Source organism: Chelmon rostratus, chromosome 7, assembly GCF_017976325.1.
Source record: "Chelmon rostratus isolate fCheRos1 chromosome 7, fCheRos1.pri, whole genome shotgun sequence".
In the NCBI taxonomy this organism is placed as follows: Eukaryota; Metazoa; Chordata; class Actinopteri; order Chaetodontiformes; family Chaetodontidae; genus Chelmon; species Chelmon rostratus.
In genome coordinates, this window is record NC_055664.1 from 11841510 (window position 1) to 11859440 (window position 17931).

A 17931-nucleotide genomic window follows, 5' to 3' on the forward strand; every position below is an offset into this window, starting at 1 on the left:
GACCACGCTCTCTCTCTCTGACACTGACACACACACACACCTTACACCACTGATGTAACCTGCTCAGGTGCCTCCAACACCCCCACCCACTTTAGACTACTGTCAGGGAGGCAGGCATGGCCTTAATGCTTGACCCCTCTCTGGCTGATGAGAGATGCCTGGTTGCAGCCCAGCACAAAAACACACACTGACATATCCACACACACGATCCCATAGCTCTCTATGACAGCTGGAACCTCTCTTCTACCTCCATACATTACTCCACCCTCCCACCCCGCTCAGGGAGCACAGGAATCAATACCATGCAACGCTGCATTCAAAGCAAACAGTTCAAAAATAGATGTTTAAAAGCAGGTGTCCACAGATGTTTTTGTTATTTATTTTGTCCATGGCTCTATTTCTCTTTGTTTTAGTCGAACAACAACCGCACATGATGAAATTAACAGACAATGGAAAAGAAAACACAGAGTTTATCATTTTTATACAAACAAAATGTCAATGTAGCACCACTCATAGGTATGCCAGGAAACGAGCACAGTAGGTTATGACTGGTATAACCGGCACTGACCTGAGATATAATACAAACACGGCTTTGGCAAAAAAGAAAAACCCTCATTTAAATCAAATGTATGTGCATGACAATTAATAGCAGAAATGATATGGGACTTGTAGTCTTATCCTATAATATCGTATCACCATAGAAATGTGCACAGGTACTGCAGAAAAACATCAATTTTTAGCATTTTTTTCTGTAAGACTTCCAAACTCTGTATCAGCTGCTGACTCAATAAAACTGATCTGAAACAAGTGCAACACCTGCAAGTTTTGCCTGCAGTATCTCGCGACCAGCACACTGCACTGCAATAAGAATATCCAAGATCAGTGTCAATAAATGGAGAGTGTTCATAAAATGCTGGCAAATGAACCTTGTTCATTTCAAATTCAGATTCATAAGTTACGGAGAGACGATGCCGTCTCAGCATTTATAAAAAGAAAGTGTCTGGACAATAAAATAAGGTGAATATCATTAATTATTCCCCTAGCTAGAAAAAAATTGTTTAGAATAATCGGTGATCTAAATTGCGTTATTCTGGAAAATTATACAGTTTCACAAAGAATACAAGGCAAATGTGTGAAATCAAAATATAAAATTTTATCAACAAATTATACACGAGGGAATAAACACACACATAAGAAATAAGTAAGACATACGTAATTTGATTCACTCTGTATATGACTGTATGCTGGATTTACAGACACACAAAAATAAGCATTTAAACCTGCAATATCTGCATGAAGATACAGGACGCAAAATGTTTTTACCAGTTTGATTCTGCTAGTTTCAGCCCCCGTCCACTGTGTGCAGAGTCTGACACCAGAGAGCTGTTTTCACCCTCACCTGCTGGAGGGGGAAAAGTTCCTCTGTGCTCACCTCAAATCTGAGTTTTAGACGAATACGAACAAGCAGGATTTTGTGACATCACAACTAGTCTGACGTTGAAGCTTGAAACCTCCAGCGACATTCGCTAGACACACACGTTAAGCTTCTGAAATTAAGCATCTCTGTTGATAGATTCTGGATTTCTGGAGAAGGAGTTTGATGCCATTTTAAGCTATTTACAGCTTTTTGGAAAGAAACACATCAGACATAAAGCAGAGCATTTTTATTCATCTTAAAATATGTCTGGAGGAATTCTGTATTACCAAACATCCTTCTTCTTCCACATTTCTGCCTCTTCTATCTTTTATTGTAGCTCTCATGCCTGCCCTCCCTGTATGCATGGATCTTGGTGTTTCATTTTTCAGAATAAGTAAATAAGTCACTCATATATTTCTAAATCTGTTTTAGAGGCATTTATTTTTAACCAGAAATATGCTTGGCATTCTGCTGTGCTAACCATCATTTTTTTTTGTGGACACACATAGAAAAAAACTAAATGTTGGTAGTGGCTATACTCTCCAGTGACTGTGATTCAAATGCCCTTAAGAAAGAAACCAGACCCTTAACAGCTCATTAAATGTCAAACTGGAAAGTAAATGAACCGCTTTCAATCAGCAATAGTCACAAATGTGATGCAGGTATTTGTATGTACTCCTAAGACGTCTGTGCAACCCTGGAAATTCTGCGGTAGGTTTAGAGTTTGCGGTCCTTTGAGGGCCCCTCATGTGCCAGGTCCACTGGGTGATTATCGAGAGCTCCGGGCTCAGTGCTGGAGTGCCAGTTTCTGACAGCCGAGTACCAGTTTCACGAAAACACAGCATTACTAACATCACCTTTACCGAGATGATCTGAGTAACGCTTCACAGAGCCAAGCGCTGTGTTTGAACGTCCAGTCAGGAGTTTGCACCTCTGCTTGGGTTATGTGGTTTTGCTGCCCGCTCTTCTCTTTCTTTGGGATGCAGAAAAGTTCAGTGGTCCTGGGGTTTGGTGTAGCACTGCTGAAAAGAGAGAGAGAGAAAAAAAAGGCAAGAAGACATCAGCACTATTTGAAAATCAAAAGCAAATGTTCTGGGTTTTTCAGAGGAGAAGTAACTGGTACGTAGTCTCCCGTGTGCTTGGCTTTGAGGAGGTAAAACGAAGACAGCCTCAAGCCGGGCTCCATGCTGGGTGCAGATTAAAATAACTGTCAGGAGACAGGAGCAGCTATTGAGGGAGACAGGGTGACACACAGTGTGATGGGGCTCAGCCTCTCACACTTCATGACACAGTATTTCACTAAAGCTGGTTCAGCTTTACAGCCCGTGACCTTGTCTGTGTGTGTGTGTGTCGGTGTGTGTGTCCGTTTTGCTTCAGCTTGACAGCCGCAGTCATGCGTGTGTGTGTGCGTGTGAGTGTGAGTGTGGGAGCTTCGGTTTACCTTCGCTACAGGTGGGGCCCAGCCAGGTGAGCGGGCACAGGCATCGCCCACTCACCACATCACAGCGGGCCCTGTGGGAACACTGGCACAGCAGGGAGCAGCCAGGGCCGAAGCGGCCTCCACCACAGTCTGGAGGGGAGGGACAGATTTAACGATTTAACACTTCTCAACGTCTGCTTTTTGATTGACAGTGTGGATCCTCCTCAAGGCGAAGTCTACCTTTTTCACAGCGCTGTCCTGTCCTTCCTGAGGGACAGAGGCACCGTCCGGTCGATGGGTCACATGGGGCCTCACCGGCACAGTCACACGACTGTCCACAGCTCAGTCCAAACCTGCCAGCTTCACACCCTGAAAACAAAACAACAAAAAAACACAGATACTCACACATGCATTCATTTTTATTACAGCGGTTATGAGCACTCTCATCGTGCGCATTAATTGAGTAATGTCCCTACATATTACAAGAAGGATGGATGATTTGCTCATTGGTGGACTCTTTTACTTTTGTGTTTTTAATAGTAAATCTTCATTCTTGCACATAAAAACATGGAAGAAAAGTGCCATAAGGAAACTAACATTATCTTCTATTGATCTTCTAGTGCATTAAAAGATAGATCCTTTTGGGCATTTAGGTCTCCTAAATATTAAAATACAAGACCTCAGGCATGTGACTGTTCACAAGCACATACTTCAGGCCCAAAAATAAATACACAAGCACAAACAGACACACAGGTGCATACAGATAAGGAGCCAGATTCACTCGCATTCACAAGTGCATCGAGTGATAAGGAAATACACATTTTCTCACGCAGACACTCACAGATAGAGCCAGGCCTGTCTCTGGAGCCCGTGGCTGCCTTACAGCTGCTCTGCAGTGCTCAGTCATATCTCCTGCTGGGACTGAAGTGGCCATTTAGGCGCTCACACTGCGGCTGAGAGCCCCCCGAGCAGGCAGGGGGGCACAAGGATGTAACAGGAATGCATTAAGCAGTCGGGAAACACCTGTCTCTCATCACATAACCAGCCTGCTTGCCTGCCCACCTACCTACTAGCCTGTCTGTCTGTCTGCCAGAACACACTCACCAGCTCTTTCTTTTTTTTTTTTTTTGGAATCTCTTATTCATGTATGCTCAGATCTGCCCAGGTCCTGCTGCAGCTGGGCATCCAGGTGGCTGTTTGTTAATGTGCACAAACTTGTGACTAAAACCTATGAACTACTTGAAAGATGAGGCATGTATCCTCTATAAAGGGACTGTAACTTTGCATGTGTTGTATTCAGCAAAATCTGTCTGTTTGATTTTGCATTTAACGTTTTTTGACCCACCCTTCTAGCAGTGCACTGAAAATATTAACACAGACTTTTATGGATTTTTAGTTGACAGTTAACCTTTTACTTAGTCGTATGTTATACTCACGTCTTTGGCATTGTGGGCCTTCATAGCCTGGTGGACACACACATTGGCCCGTCACATGGTCACACGTCTGCCCCACTTTACAATCACACGTGTGGGCACAGTTGTCTCCAAAGAACCCAGCTGGGCATCCTAAGCGACACACAAGACTTGAATTCAGGTTAAGGTCACTTGTTTCAGGGCTTGGTTAGAAATGGTCATGTAATCATGTTGTATCAAGGCTGATTCAAGTCACAGACTGCCACCCGTTTCACTAGGAGAGCTTTAACAGGAGTGTCAGTGAGGACACTGTCTGGTAACTTTATCACCAAGTTTCTTTTTGTATTACAAGTCAGGGTGTGCATACTGTGTTGACAGGCGTGGCCATAAAATCCAGCAGTACAGCTGCAGGTGCCGGTAAAACGGTCACAGGTCCCATTGTTGAGGCATGGACAGTCTTGTGCACAATCGAAACCATATTTTCCCTGTGAACAGGCTACACACGCACACACACACACACATATTTATGAAGACACCATGATAACAAGTAACATGATTCAGCAGAAATCCTTTCGAGAATCTATTGCAAATATGGTCCATAAATGGCAACCTTTAAAGCTAACACCATCATTAACATTAGATCTTGTATAACAGCAGGTCATATTGCTTGATTGCTTGAATTGAAGTGGATCTTCTAATATTAGGAGGTAATTCACTGTTTAGAAGAGTTTTCTCAAGCAGTTTTGTTGTTTGTTGCTCTTTTTCGATTTCCCATGAATGAATTACCATTTTGTTAAGTTCTGATTATTCTCTGTGATTTGTACCTGTGTCACATCGGGGTCCGGTCCATCCCAGTCCACACCTGCAAGACCCGTTGACGGGGTCACACAGACCCCCATTCTGACAGCTGCATGTGTTTCTGCACTGCAGGCCGTAGCGCCCCCTAGGACACGCTGAAGACACGTTCAGACAATATCAGGACAAGAGTTCTACTCAGGCAGACAACGGACAGTGCACAGTGTGTGCTCTGTATATCTGTCTCTTTCACACACACACACACCAGACTGCACTAACCACATTATGTTTATTTAAACAACAGTTCATTAAAGAGATGGCAAAGTAGTCTAATTTGGCACTGATATAAAAGAATAATCATGTTTCTCTGGGTAATTTAGATTGGGAAAACAATAAGTAAGCCGTCTTTGATTTCCCTGTTTATTTATTTGCATCCCTGCCAAATCCAGCGACACGGAACACAGCGAACGAGCTACTTATAGGTTTCTGTAAACATTCAACAAAAGGAGCTTAAGTGATGGTATGTCCAACTACATGCAGGAGGCTAAAGAAGAGAACATTTAGCGCAAACAGTGATGGAAATCCCCGCTCGCAATCCAGCTGAATTGCTGATAAAGGGAGAGATAAAGAAAACCCAGCTCTGCCTCTGTTTCCCGGGAAAACAGCCCTGTGATCATCAGAGGCCTCACACTGAGGAAATGGAGAATTTGTTGCTTAAACATACAGAGAAAAATGTTGAAAAATACTGCCCTAATTTTAGTGGTTGTTTCTCACTCTCCAGTTAGACCCCCTATTTCTGAAGACCTCATTAGGGCCAATGATTCCCACTGATGCATGTCAGCCTCAGCGGTGACACGAAAGAAGGGTAAAAGATAAAAGGCTCCATGTCAGATGTCGCGATACGGTTTTACTTGAAGTCGAACAAAGAATTGCCTCGGAATTTTATCAATAGTCATTTCTTCTTACCACAATAACCGCAAACTGCATTTTTTTATTAACAGCTTTATTTTGTGCTAATACCCATCTTTACTACTGCCCATCTTAAATACTGCACATATATTGCTTATATATCAGACTTTGATCAAATAGATTGTAAAAATAGAATTACTTGTACTTGCATGACATGCAGCATGTAAACGTTCAAACTGTTCAGTGAACATTAAACAGAAACAACAAGGACTGGTGTGTCACAGCTCCCCAGCACGAGCTAATGATCACAGACATCAGTTAGTGTTACCTTGTTGGCAGGACTGTCCCATCCTACCAGGGGCACAGATACACCTCCCAGTTGCCGGGTGGCACTGCCCTCCTTCCCCACAGGAGCACAGCTTAGCACAGTCCTTCCCATAGTACCCACTGAGACAACCTGCGGAAATGCATTCACACAAAAGTACAAAAACAAGTTGTGGGATGCCTCAGTCGAGGCTGGCCAGAATTTTCCAGTTCAAAAATTATGCTGAAATGACCAACACAACACAAAAAATGTCTCTCTAAATAATAACACTAAACAGCTGCTGAAAGATAAGACTGTTATTCATCCTGGACTCCAAACAGGTGAGAGGCTTCCTGACTCACTTGAGCTGCAGTCAGCTCCAATGAAGCCGGGAGGACAGTTGCAAGCCCCCGTCCTGAAGTCACAGCGACCACCATTGATGCAGCTGCATCTGGACTTGCAGTTTGGCCCAAAGGTCCCTGCTCGACATCCTGAAGACAAACAACAGCGGCGAGAAGGAAAGAGAGGTCAAAAAGGAGGGAGGCCATTGTTGTCGTGTTATTTGATGAAGATTTTTTGGGTTATTTTACTTGAGGGATACAGCAGACAGGTTAGCAGAACTGTCAGTTTTGTCTTTTGCTTAAAGGAAATTATATTTAAAAATATGAACATTTTGCAGTGAATCATAAAAAAGGAAAAACAAGCACCTTAACATAATGACAGGTGAACAAAAATGTGCTTAAGTCCTAACTGGCTTTTATTTCTGAATGATGTATGAATCTTTTCATGTTTTCTCCAAGCCAACTCCCTGTTCAACTCAAGGCATATTACAGCATGATGCCGACACTGACAGCAGAAAATCAACATTACACTTACGGAGCTCACAGCGTGCCCCGTGGTAACCAGGTAAGCAGCTACATTTCCCCGTCACAGGATGGCACTGCTCTTGGTCTCCTGAACATTGGCACAGCTGGCCGCAGCTTTGCCCAAACATGCCGGCAGGACAGGCTAAGACGATACGTGCAGAAACATATCACAGTGGGGGTTTTTGGCGGAATTTGGTATTTTCATGTACCTGTAGTGCAAACAGTGTTCACATGTCACATGTATCAATATTGGCTTGCTGTGTAATGTAATGTGGGTGAGTGGGCGGGTAAATAACCTTTGACATGTAACTTGTGAAGAGGAAAAGATCCTTCAAAATTTCAACCGGAAATGTATGGGGGTAATTTTTAAAGCTAAAGTGGAAAAGTGGGGTAATAGTGCAAAAACCTAGTAACACAGATCAATACAAAATCGAAATATTTTTGGCATAAATAAAAACTGCAATAAAACAAGCCAAAAAACAGAGCAGCAGGCCCATCCTAGGGTTAAAAGGTATGTTTCTGAAACATGTTTTGCTGTATCACAAATACTGCTAATACTTTCACGTTATTGATTATGACTTTATTAAGTGGAAATTAGATATCAGGTGTTAGAATGCAAGCCAGTGCAGACAGTGTATTAGCAGTATCAGCAGTTTTACTGGATACAGTAAATTGAAAAGGAACCAAATTTCATAATGCACTAAAAGTATGGATTTCAGACTTTGTCTATATCTAGAATTTATTTTCATGCACTAAAAATGAATGAATAAATAATCAGACATGCTCTAACAGCTCTGACGTGATGTTAAATGAGTCCATTGTGCAGCTATGTGCAGTTTTGCTGAAATTAAGACAACGGATAGGGCCTCAAACATGCACACATTCAGGAGTTTGTGGGAACAAAGACAAATGCCATTTCCCTTTCCTTCCTCTGATCGCTCCGTGAACATACCGGGACATTCAGCATTGACTGGCAACAAGACCCAAACTCCCAACAACTTTCCCTGGTGCCCAAACCCAGATGGACGCACAGGGACATTCTTTCACACACCCTTCCCGCGTACATATGTATACGCTCATCACAATAATGAATGGAGTCCACACACAATCAGTCATAGCGGGCAAGATGAATCTGTGAACCGAACATGTTTTCGGGTGAGACCGCAGCACTCAGCTACTCAGTCAGGCAGCAGCAGGCAGCGTGGGGGACAGATAAGAAAGGACTCCAGACTAAAGAGGCAATTACGGCGCTGTCATTATGCATGTCTGCCTTCCAAAGGCCCTTATCCGCCGCCGAGGAGACAAAAACAATGCCTTCTGTTTTACTTGGCAACTGGTGTGTAACATTTATCAGATGTCTGGGGAGTGTGTGAGGAGAGGAAGGGAGCTGAGGTGGTGGTGGGGGAGAGGTGGGAGGGGCGTAGAAGGAGTGGTGAAGGGCTGAGTGGCGAAGCTGCTCGTATACGGGGTACGGTCTAAATAATGAAACATTAGCATAAAGTCCTGTGACAGTGAGGGTTTAGTGCCGGTGTAGAGTGCATTTCCTGGAATGGAATAAATGGTAATCATTCCGAGGAGGATGAGGAAGAAAAATGTAATCAGTATTAACAGAATGGTTCTTGGTGATCACTTCACTCCCATGATGCCTTTCCTTCCTCATGGTGTTTCCATCAACATCTACATTTACATTTGGTATTCAGCTTAAAAACATGGCTTTCACTCACCTGACCATTAAGATACAAACCTCGGAAGGGGATTTTTGCTATTTTCCTTTTTTAAGTTTTCTTTTCATTCTTACGTTTCTCGCAGCCAGGTCCTGTGAGTCCAGCTGGGCACCCGCACCTCCCTGTCTCGTGGTGACAGGACACACCAGCCTGGCACTGACACCGCTGGGCACAGGAAGCGCCGTAGGACCCCGGAAGGCAGGCTGGGAGCCGACATACACATGCAGGCACACACGCGGTCACTTTACTCTCATGTTCAAAGTTCCTCTGTTACCAGTTTCATTCCGTTGCAATTTCCTCTGCCCTATACACACTCACGTTTGTCACACCTGGCTCCCCTCCAGCCTGGCTCGCACTCACAGCGGCCCGTCACATGGTGGCAACTCGCACTGTGGACGCAGTCACAACTCTGCTCGCAGCCCTCTCCAAAGAATCCCTTAGAACAGGCTTCAGACGAAACACACAAGCGCTCAGCATACAGCATTAGAGCCTTAAAATGTCCCCTGTTTCTAATGCTTAGGTGCATCTGAGGCTAATTGCACAAACTGTTATGACACAGCAAGATTTATAATTCCCAGAGTAAGAAAGCCTTCACTTTTGCTTTGCTGCTGCAACACAGAAACGTTAGTAAATGCAGCATAGATGCGGGATGAGAGAGAGCCTCAACTTGTTTTGTGCTTTTCAGAAAACAGGCAACAGAGGGAAACTGCTGGATGGCACATGGATATGTATATATAAAGAGAAACAGTAATACTGCCTGTGCTTATCAGGCACTAAAAATGCTAAATAGGTACTAACATGCTGTCATGCAACAGTGCTGATGTGAAGTTTAAGCAGTCACCTGACTGGCAGAGCTCTCCTGTCCAGCCAGGCAGACACACACATCGTCCTGTCACTCTGTCACATCTCCCTCCATTCACACAGCTGCAGATCTGGGCGCACTCCTCTCCATAACGCCCTTCCTCACACTCTAGGAGAGAGGGACAGGAAAGCTCAGATTGAAGTCACATTCAAGCAACTCATACACACAAAAGGTTTTTCTCTGGACGCTGAAATGAGAGGACAGGGACGGGCGGACAAAATGTTGAATCTTAAACTCACCCAACTCACAGGCGGCTCCAGTCCAGCCGGGCGGGCAGGAGCACTGGCCGGACTCGCTATCACAAGAGCCTGCGTTCTGACACAGACACTGGCCAGAGCAGTGTTCCCCATATCGTCCTGCAGGACAGGCTGCACACAAACATAAAGTAAATAGACAATTACAGAAAATATATCACAATTATACAAAAGGTTAATGGTCATGAAAATACAAAAAGGAATCAGTGTGTCATCTATTATTAAATAATACTGATTAAAATAATCTATCCAACAGTATGTCCATCTCTCTAGCTCAGTGGCCAATGGTTATGTCTGTTAATAACTCATTATAATTATGTGTTAGAGTTTGGGTTTGCACACCTTAATCCTCTTAAAACAGGTGGAAGTAATCCACACACACACACACAGACACACACACACACACACGCACACACACACACACACACACACACACTGATTCAGAAACCAATGTAAGTAAATCTGTAACTGCAATTACCATTAACATGTTGACTCCAGAGGTGTGTGCTTTTGCAATTTTATGTGCCTGTGTTTACACCTATGTAAGAATACCAGAATAGTATCTCTACTAATCTCAAACCTCTGAAAAGACGATTTGAATAGTGCAATACCATTACAAACTGCACTACAAATGTCTACTTTACAGTCTTTGCTGACCAGATTTTTTTTTAAAGGCTACACAATTACAGATTCTATTTTGCCATGTGTTTTTCTATCAGATGCAGGCAGCCATTGTCATCCATTAATCTAAAAATAACCTTTCAGACTCTTTGAAACTTACTCAAGTTGTGCAAACTACCACAAGTGAAGCCAGTTTTAAGAGTCTGCTAACTGATACTCATATTGCAAGAAATTGAATGAGGACCACAAAATGGACAGCTGTGATGTAAAGCAATTTGTAGAAACTGATCTAAAACATGCAAAACCACTGGCATTGTGTTGCAAGAAAATAGCTTTTGACAGAGTCTGTCATGCTGAGTGATGAGCCGCTCACGCAGTTGGCAGCTGACTCCGGTCCACCCGGCCGTGCAGCTGCATCGCCCGCTGACGTGGTCGCACCTGGCGCTGTTCTGACACTCACAGGTCTGACTGCACTGCTCCCCAAAATGACCTTCTGAGCATTCTACCCACACAAAACACGCACACACACGCAAATGATAATATATTATACACACACATACACACACGCACAAAACACAGCATTAACTCAAAATGCAACTGCAGCTATATTTGCAGCAAACGTATGAGACGAGAGAGCTAAAGGACATTTTGAGACATTACGGGTTTCAGCACACATATTGTAAACGTCTTAATGATCAAAGTCCAAGATGACATTTGGAGTCTAAGGGAGAGGAAAATGCGCTAATGACAGAGATGCATCATTAAGTCATGCTAGTGGCTTTCTGCTGACTCTGGCTCTGGTAGTTAGGACCACAAAATGGCTGTGGCAAGAGGAAAGTCTTGAATAAGGCTGCAGAATGACAGGCTAAGAGCTTTAGTGGGCATTTCACTGGATTCATTAAAACAACGGCATGAAATCCTCAAGAAACTTTAGCATGAGAACACTGATTGGTTTGCTCCTAAAGAGTCTTCCGAGTTATGTTCTCCCTCTCCTAATGTTGATGGCTTTAAACACGTGGGCGCGTTTATCCAGAATAGACCTCGCTTAAACCATGCATGCCAGAGGGCTCTCTCCTCCTCCCGCCTTTCCCCAGCCTTACCCATCCCTAAAAAAGTCATTGGCAATGTCTCATTATAGAGATAATTGTTCGCAAACACATCATCGTTGTGTTTAAGGAGAGGATGTCGTGATGTGCTGCAGTGAGGGCCTCCCTCACACCCCGTTTTAATGATGTGGCTTCCATTACCCAGAATGCAGTGTGGTCCTGCCCAGCCGGCGGTGCATAGGCAGGCTCCTGTGATGTGGTGGCAGCGGGCACCGTTCCTGCACTCGCACATCTGGCCACAGTCAAGACCGTAAAAGCCGTCCGGGCACACTGTGGGCCAAGATAAAACATCCGACTGGTTAGAACTGGCAGCTTCATAAAAAAAAGGAGAGGAAAAGGTTTAGATGCCAACTTCTTCTTCTTTTCTTAGTTCTTTCTCTTCCCCTTCCCCATCTCTCGCTCTCTTCTCCTCCTCCTACTTTCCCTCTCTGTCTTACCACCTACTGAAAAATACCAATATCAAGTTGCAGTACCACGCTGTGGCTGTTCATTTGCAGAGGGTCTGCGTTCGTTAAGTGAGCTCATGTCCCACATGTGTGGTGGATCTGGGCCACATCAAAGTCCACGGCGGCTCTGAGGCCGTTCCCTTTTTGGGGGGTTTGAAGGGGCACGGAGAGCTGGTAATTAGAGCACCTGCTGAGTCCACAGGCCCCACCAACACACGGCAAAACAAAGCCAGGTTACTGTGCCCCCGCAACACACACACACACACACACACCTACAGTATCGCTGCTGATGCGAGGAGATGCCAGTCTAAGAGTCTGTTTCCCATTCTCGAGGAGAGTCTGAGAGATTGTTCAAGTGTGTGTAGAGTCAATTGACACTCAGAGAGTTTGGTAAACACAGTGCCTCCAATCCACAAGAGCCTAGCCGAAGGCAGTGGGATGACTGAGCCTTTCCACTACTGGGATGTAAATATTGTCTGTAAGCATGACTTCACCGAAGCAGGAAAGAATGACTGTGTTTATTCACGGCCTATTTTTGATCGCTCAGTTTGTCGCTGAAGAGATCACATCCTAACTCATGCATGATAGTTGTATTATGCAAAAAGGAAAAAAAAAAACAACTCCCATTCTGGTCTGTATTTACAGGAAAGCTGCTGTTTCGCTGCCAAAGTTTGAGTGATTGACAGTCGTTGCAGCCGTTTCTCTCTTCCAGTCTTCTGTTTTATGTTGCAGTAATATGTGAGAAAATCTGAGGCCGGTGGGAGTTTGAGACTTTCCCAATCATCTCAGCAGCAAGCAGTTTTCTCATTTCATTTCATACTACCTCCTCTATCTATTAGGAAAACAGTGGACCACGTTAGCAAAGGGAGCCACCAATTGGGACGGCACCAGAAATGTGTAACTTGGTGGTTTTATGTATATCTAAATGCCGCAGCATTCAGGGTGTTTCCCTACAGTTTATGCATCATACCCTCCTTCTCCTGCTCCAATTGATGATGCTTCTCCTGCCTCAAGGCCTTAAATTGGGGAAAGTATCCTTCCTGCTCAGCAGTTTCTGGCATGGCCATCGCTGTGTTCCCACGCTGACAGCATGACGTCTTTGCCTGCCTCTGTAGTGGTTAGGCTGCGATGTTATTAAAGCCAGCCCACTGACGATGCTGTCATTTTAACCCAGCTGTACATTAGGTCTGTGGTAGTACTGTAGCAAAAATCACTGGTTTACTTTCTGTTGTTTATTATTATGACAGCAGTTGCTGACACCATGGCAACATCTTTATGTCCTGAGGGAAAACGTTTCAGGTGTGTTACTCTGAAAAGTCGCTTATTTATCAGTGCCCGAACAGGGCTCGATGCAGCTATGACTTTACTAAATAAACATCAGTCATGTCAGATGAGTGATGTTCCCCTTTAATGAGGTCTTTATACCAGACACAGTAATCACCTCAACATGTTCAAACACTTTCTCTCCTTTTCAAAGGCAGCAGATGCAGTTTACTGCAGCACACACACTGTAGCTTAAATCTTCAGGCGACATACTGGCACTTCTGAATGGCAAAGTTTATTATTTGTTTATGCCAGCAGGGGGCGATTGGGTTCCATATTAACCACAGAGCAGCAATCTGTCATCTGACAAGTGTTTGTAAGTGAGGACTCTTCTCTCTGTGTCTTTGTTTATAGGTAGGCACAGAGGACTGGGTCCACCGCGCACACACATATATGCACACACACACACACACACACACACTGTGCCATCGCTGAAAGACTCCATCTCTAGACTAAATGAGCTCTTTAAGACAGGAGGATTATTTCCAGATCCCTGGTTGTGTAAGAGCCACTGCTGTCAGCCCATAAAGCAGGTCCAGGGACCACACAGCCGGGGAGCGCAGACCACAGAAATAGAGCGGATAGAGAGAACATAGAATAGAACTTCCTGGTGCCATTCAGGGTCTATACACTGAAAGAGGTCAACACAACAACAACAAAACAACCCAGTTCCTTCGACAATAACGCGGATGTTCGATGCCAGTTGAACCAGAGCGCTTTTTACTGCGACCAAACGAACTATTCTGATGCAAACATCAAAGCTGCAGAGCAGAAACGGAGCACAGTCCGCGTTAATTGAAGAAGTGGTCTTGTGTGCAGGGCCCATGTCAGCACAAGAGCTTATTTCCTCTGACGAAACTTCACTGAAATGTTTAGCATCAACCTCACTGCCACAAGAATGCTCAGTGAAACTATGCATTTTGCCGTAGTAACAAGCTTTCTGAGTCTTTCAGTCGGCAGTTATTTCCACGGATATCATTATGAGAGCCAGCGTGTGGATGAAAATCGCCCACGTAGAATCAAACACTCGGAGAGAGAGCCATCTCTTTCCATTTTAATTCTGTGAAACAGATGAACTAGCGAGATCTGGTCCTTCTCACAGCCCAGGCCTCTTCCTGACTTCTTCTGAAGGAAGAGGCCCAGCAGAAGACTGAGAAACTGGACACCTCTGTTTGAGGAGAAAAGGCCTTCAGAAAACAGAATCTGGTCAGACCGATAGCCCTATTTCCACAGCAACGTCCAATCAGAGGGACGTCTGCGTCTGAGGCCATTAGACTGTTATGACTGGGGATGTGAAGCTCTGTTCTACTGTGACATGGCCATGATTTACAATGCCCCGTGTGCCACAGAGGTGGTATGGATTTCTGGGCCTGGTAGTACACTTACACTAAATCTTACACTTTGTAATAACACAAGGCCCCTTTGAGTCAAAAGACTATAATCAAGAACAAATCTATTACAGTGTTAAGACTGTTGGTATGTCGCTCAGTTCAGTAAAAATGTCCCAGTGATGAGAAGTATATGAGTTACATGAAGGGTTTGCTACAGCAGGACGCTTGACTCTGCAGCCAATGAAATACAGTCCAGCTATCCCAGAATGACTAATACAAATTATATCTTGGGATTTGTGTGGTTTTAAAGTGGTTTTGCTTGTGACATTACATGGACAATCTGATGATTCATTGAATCTGTTTGATGATTCACTGAGATCGTGGAGGAGACGAGAAAATCAGAAGAATGTCCTGCAGTGCCCTCTAGTGGTTTGAGAGTTAGAGACAAGTAATGTCACCAGTAATGGCGAGGAGAAGGAGGTTATCCCAAATGGGCTAGCATATTTGTCCCACGTCACTGAAAGCTCAACAAGGTCTACATGGACAGCTTAACAAAGAGTCTGAGAACTAAACTGGGAATGCCTCCTAAAAGTATTCAAACCAAAACTCAAACTCAAAATGTTACTGAATTCAGGGATTGAAACAATCCAATTCTAATATAAATATTATTAAAAATGAAATTCAGGGCCAAAACTAATGGTTATTTTTATTATCAATTCATTTGGCAATTATTTCTTACAACCTTGACATTATAAAAAAGTTGTGACACTGTGTAAAATCAGTGGTTTTACGACGTGTTGCTGAGTCCATGTAGTAACATCCTTTATACAATCATGTGATCACAAAGTGGTGAACTCACTCCATCCTTGTTTGTGCACAACTGACACTTGCCAGGATGCTCCTTTCATACCCAATCATGATGCTATAACCTGTTACCAATCAACCTGTTTACCTGTGGAATGATCCAAACAGTCTTTGTACTGTTTTCAATTTAGTACATTTTGAAAATGATGAGCAAATCATCACATTCTGCTTTATTCATGTTTTACACACTTTTGTGGAATTGGGTTGTAGATTAATAGATTACGCATTCGGTCTTAAAAAAAGTAAAAAGGCTCATTAGGATCTACTTAAGCCCAAGGTGAAGTCTTTAGATGTGTCCATGTTTTGTCAAGCAAACAGCCCCAAACCCCAAAATATCCAGTTTACTACCTCATTAGACAATTGAGAGGCTGGATTGCTTTGTTTGAGTGGTGCATGGGACATAAGGAAAGATCGACTGAGGGCTCTGCAATAGTGAGAGATAATCTTGGATTACCTGTGTCCTTAGTTTTAAGAAAAAATAACAATTTCATTTTTGAGAAGGGAATCAAAAAGACACATACTAGTCAAAGGCACACAGGACTAGAATGATACCTTAATGAACATTAATATACACCTTGTTCCTCCTATTTAGTAAAAAGTGCCATGTGTCAATATTTTAAGTCTCTAAAACCATTCTATAACATTTCTGCAATTCTAAAGATTTATTAAAAGTTAAAATGACTCAAATAAATCACAGACGCATTTGGATAGCTGCTCACAAAAGAGACCATCAGGAATAGTATAATAATCAATCAATCAGAAACAAAACAGAATCTTACTTTTCTCACAGTGCGTGCCAGCGTATCCAGGTGAACACGTGCAGGCTCCGCTCACATGGTCGCAGGCGGCTCCGTTCTGACACTGGCACCGCTGGGCACATCCCTGCCCATAAGTGCCATTCACACACTCTAACAGTGATCATATGAGGGAAGAAGATTAAGAGAGATGTAGCAAAACAATCGCCTTAAATCTCAGCTTAATCATCATCATATTCCAAATCCCAGGATAAAATCTAAATCACTGAAATCAAACATGTTATGATGAAATTAAATATCCAGAAAACTACTGTACTTCCTGCATTGTAAATGGGTTCAAAAGATGTTATAAGTGACAATCACCCCTAGGTGGCAGCGTTCACTAAAATATAAATCTTTTTAAAACAAGTGAACTCACTCTGCTCACAGTGGTCTCCAGTGAAGCCGGCCTCACACACACACTGACCGGTCACTGGGTCACAGCCCACAGGGGTCTCTTTGCACTGGCATTTACTGAAGCACCCCTGGCCCCAGTAACCAGTTTCACATGCTGTGATGGTCAGACAATGTTGCAGTGAGAGTTGAGCACAAGGCTTTGATATGTTCAGTGTTTTGAACAATGTAATCACTCAAAATCTTACCTAAAACTGAAATACATTAAGATTTTTGAAGGATAATTACAGTTCTTACATGTTGCACAGTCATGGCCTCTTTTTCCAGGAGGGCAGCTGCAGAGTCCAGTCTGTGGGTCACAGGCGGCATCAGCGTGGCACGAACAGCGCAGTAAACAGCCGGGTCCATGGAAACCTGAGGGACACTCTGCACACAACATGACATTCATTGGATTGTGCTTTAGTACCTGACTGACACCTGATTAGTAGGAACTGAAAAACATATTTCATTTAAATAAAAATTAGCAAACACAGCAATTGAAAACTCTCAGTTCAACCAATCGGCCAACTGTTTAACTTGTGCCTTTATTAGAGACACACAGGTTCAAATTAAAGATCAAAGTAGTTCTTAAAAGGTAACAAAATTACTTGAATCTCAATTAGATTAAAACTCACCATGTTGGCAGAGGGTTCCCGTGAAGCCTGGTTTGCAGTCACACAGGCCGCTCTGCTTATTACAAGAACCGCCGGTCTCACAGTTAGGACACGATGACTGGCACTTCAACCCCCAGAATCCATCAGGGCAGTCTGGGGAGCATCGAGTGTCTTTCAGATTAAGTGTGCAGTAATCCACTTATGTGAGATATTTCTCTGTAAAGCCCTAAAGCCACTTATACTTGAATCATTTGGTGGGGTGAAATGTGTTAAATGGAAAATAAGCTACAGGGCAAAGAATAAGTTTCTGATTGGTTTGCGCTAAAAAAGGCACCAAGTATCCTGGCTGCAGATAACACTCACAGTGTCAGTGAGTTTAAGCAGGTCCTCCATCTAATTCACATGACATCGCATTTTCTGAAGTCTGCAACAACATAATTAGGCAAACATTTCCTAAAACTAGAAATGAAAGATAA

General features: G+C 43.5%; 1 protein-coding gene across 1 annotated transcript in view; it reads right to left on the bottom strand.

The window, feature by feature from the left end:
* Positions 1–1022: 1022 nt before the first annotated feature.
* megf6 (multiple EGF like domains 6) overlaps positions 1023–17931 on the bottom strand; it is a 54272-nt gene continuing 37363 nt past the window's right edge. The window contains exons 20-38 of the mRNA XM_041940177.1: positions 17477–17608; positions 17100–17228; positions 16828–16959; positions 16434–16562; positions 11832–11960; positions 10958–11086; positions 9949–10077; positions 9689–9817; positions 9166–9294; positions 8922–9050; positions 7134–7265; positions 6620–6748; positions 6282–6410; positions 5074–5202; positions 4617–4745; positions 4274–4402; positions 3078–3206; positions 2859–2987; positions 1023–2439 (exon numbers count right to left, since the gene is read on the bottom strand). Coding sequence (XP_041796111.1) covers positions 2360–2439; positions 2859–2987; positions 3078–3206; positions 4274–4402; positions 4617–4745; positions 5074–5202; positions 6282–6410; positions 6620–6748; positions 7134–7265; positions 8922–9050; positions 9166–9294; positions 9689–9817; positions 9949–10077; positions 10958–11086; positions 11832–11960; positions 16434–16562; positions 16828–16959; positions 17100–17228; positions 17477–17608 — 2411 coding nt within the window. The 3' untranslated portion in view covers positions 1023–2359. The remainder of the gene's footprint in view (positions 2440–2858; positions 2988–3077; positions 3207–4273; positions 4403–4616; positions 4746–5073; positions 5203–6281; positions 6411–6619; positions 6749–7133; positions 7266–8921; positions 9051–9165; positions 9295–9688; positions 9818–9948; positions 10078–10957; positions 11087–11831; positions 11961–16433; positions 16563–16827; positions 16960–17099; positions 17229–17476; positions 17609–17931) is intronic.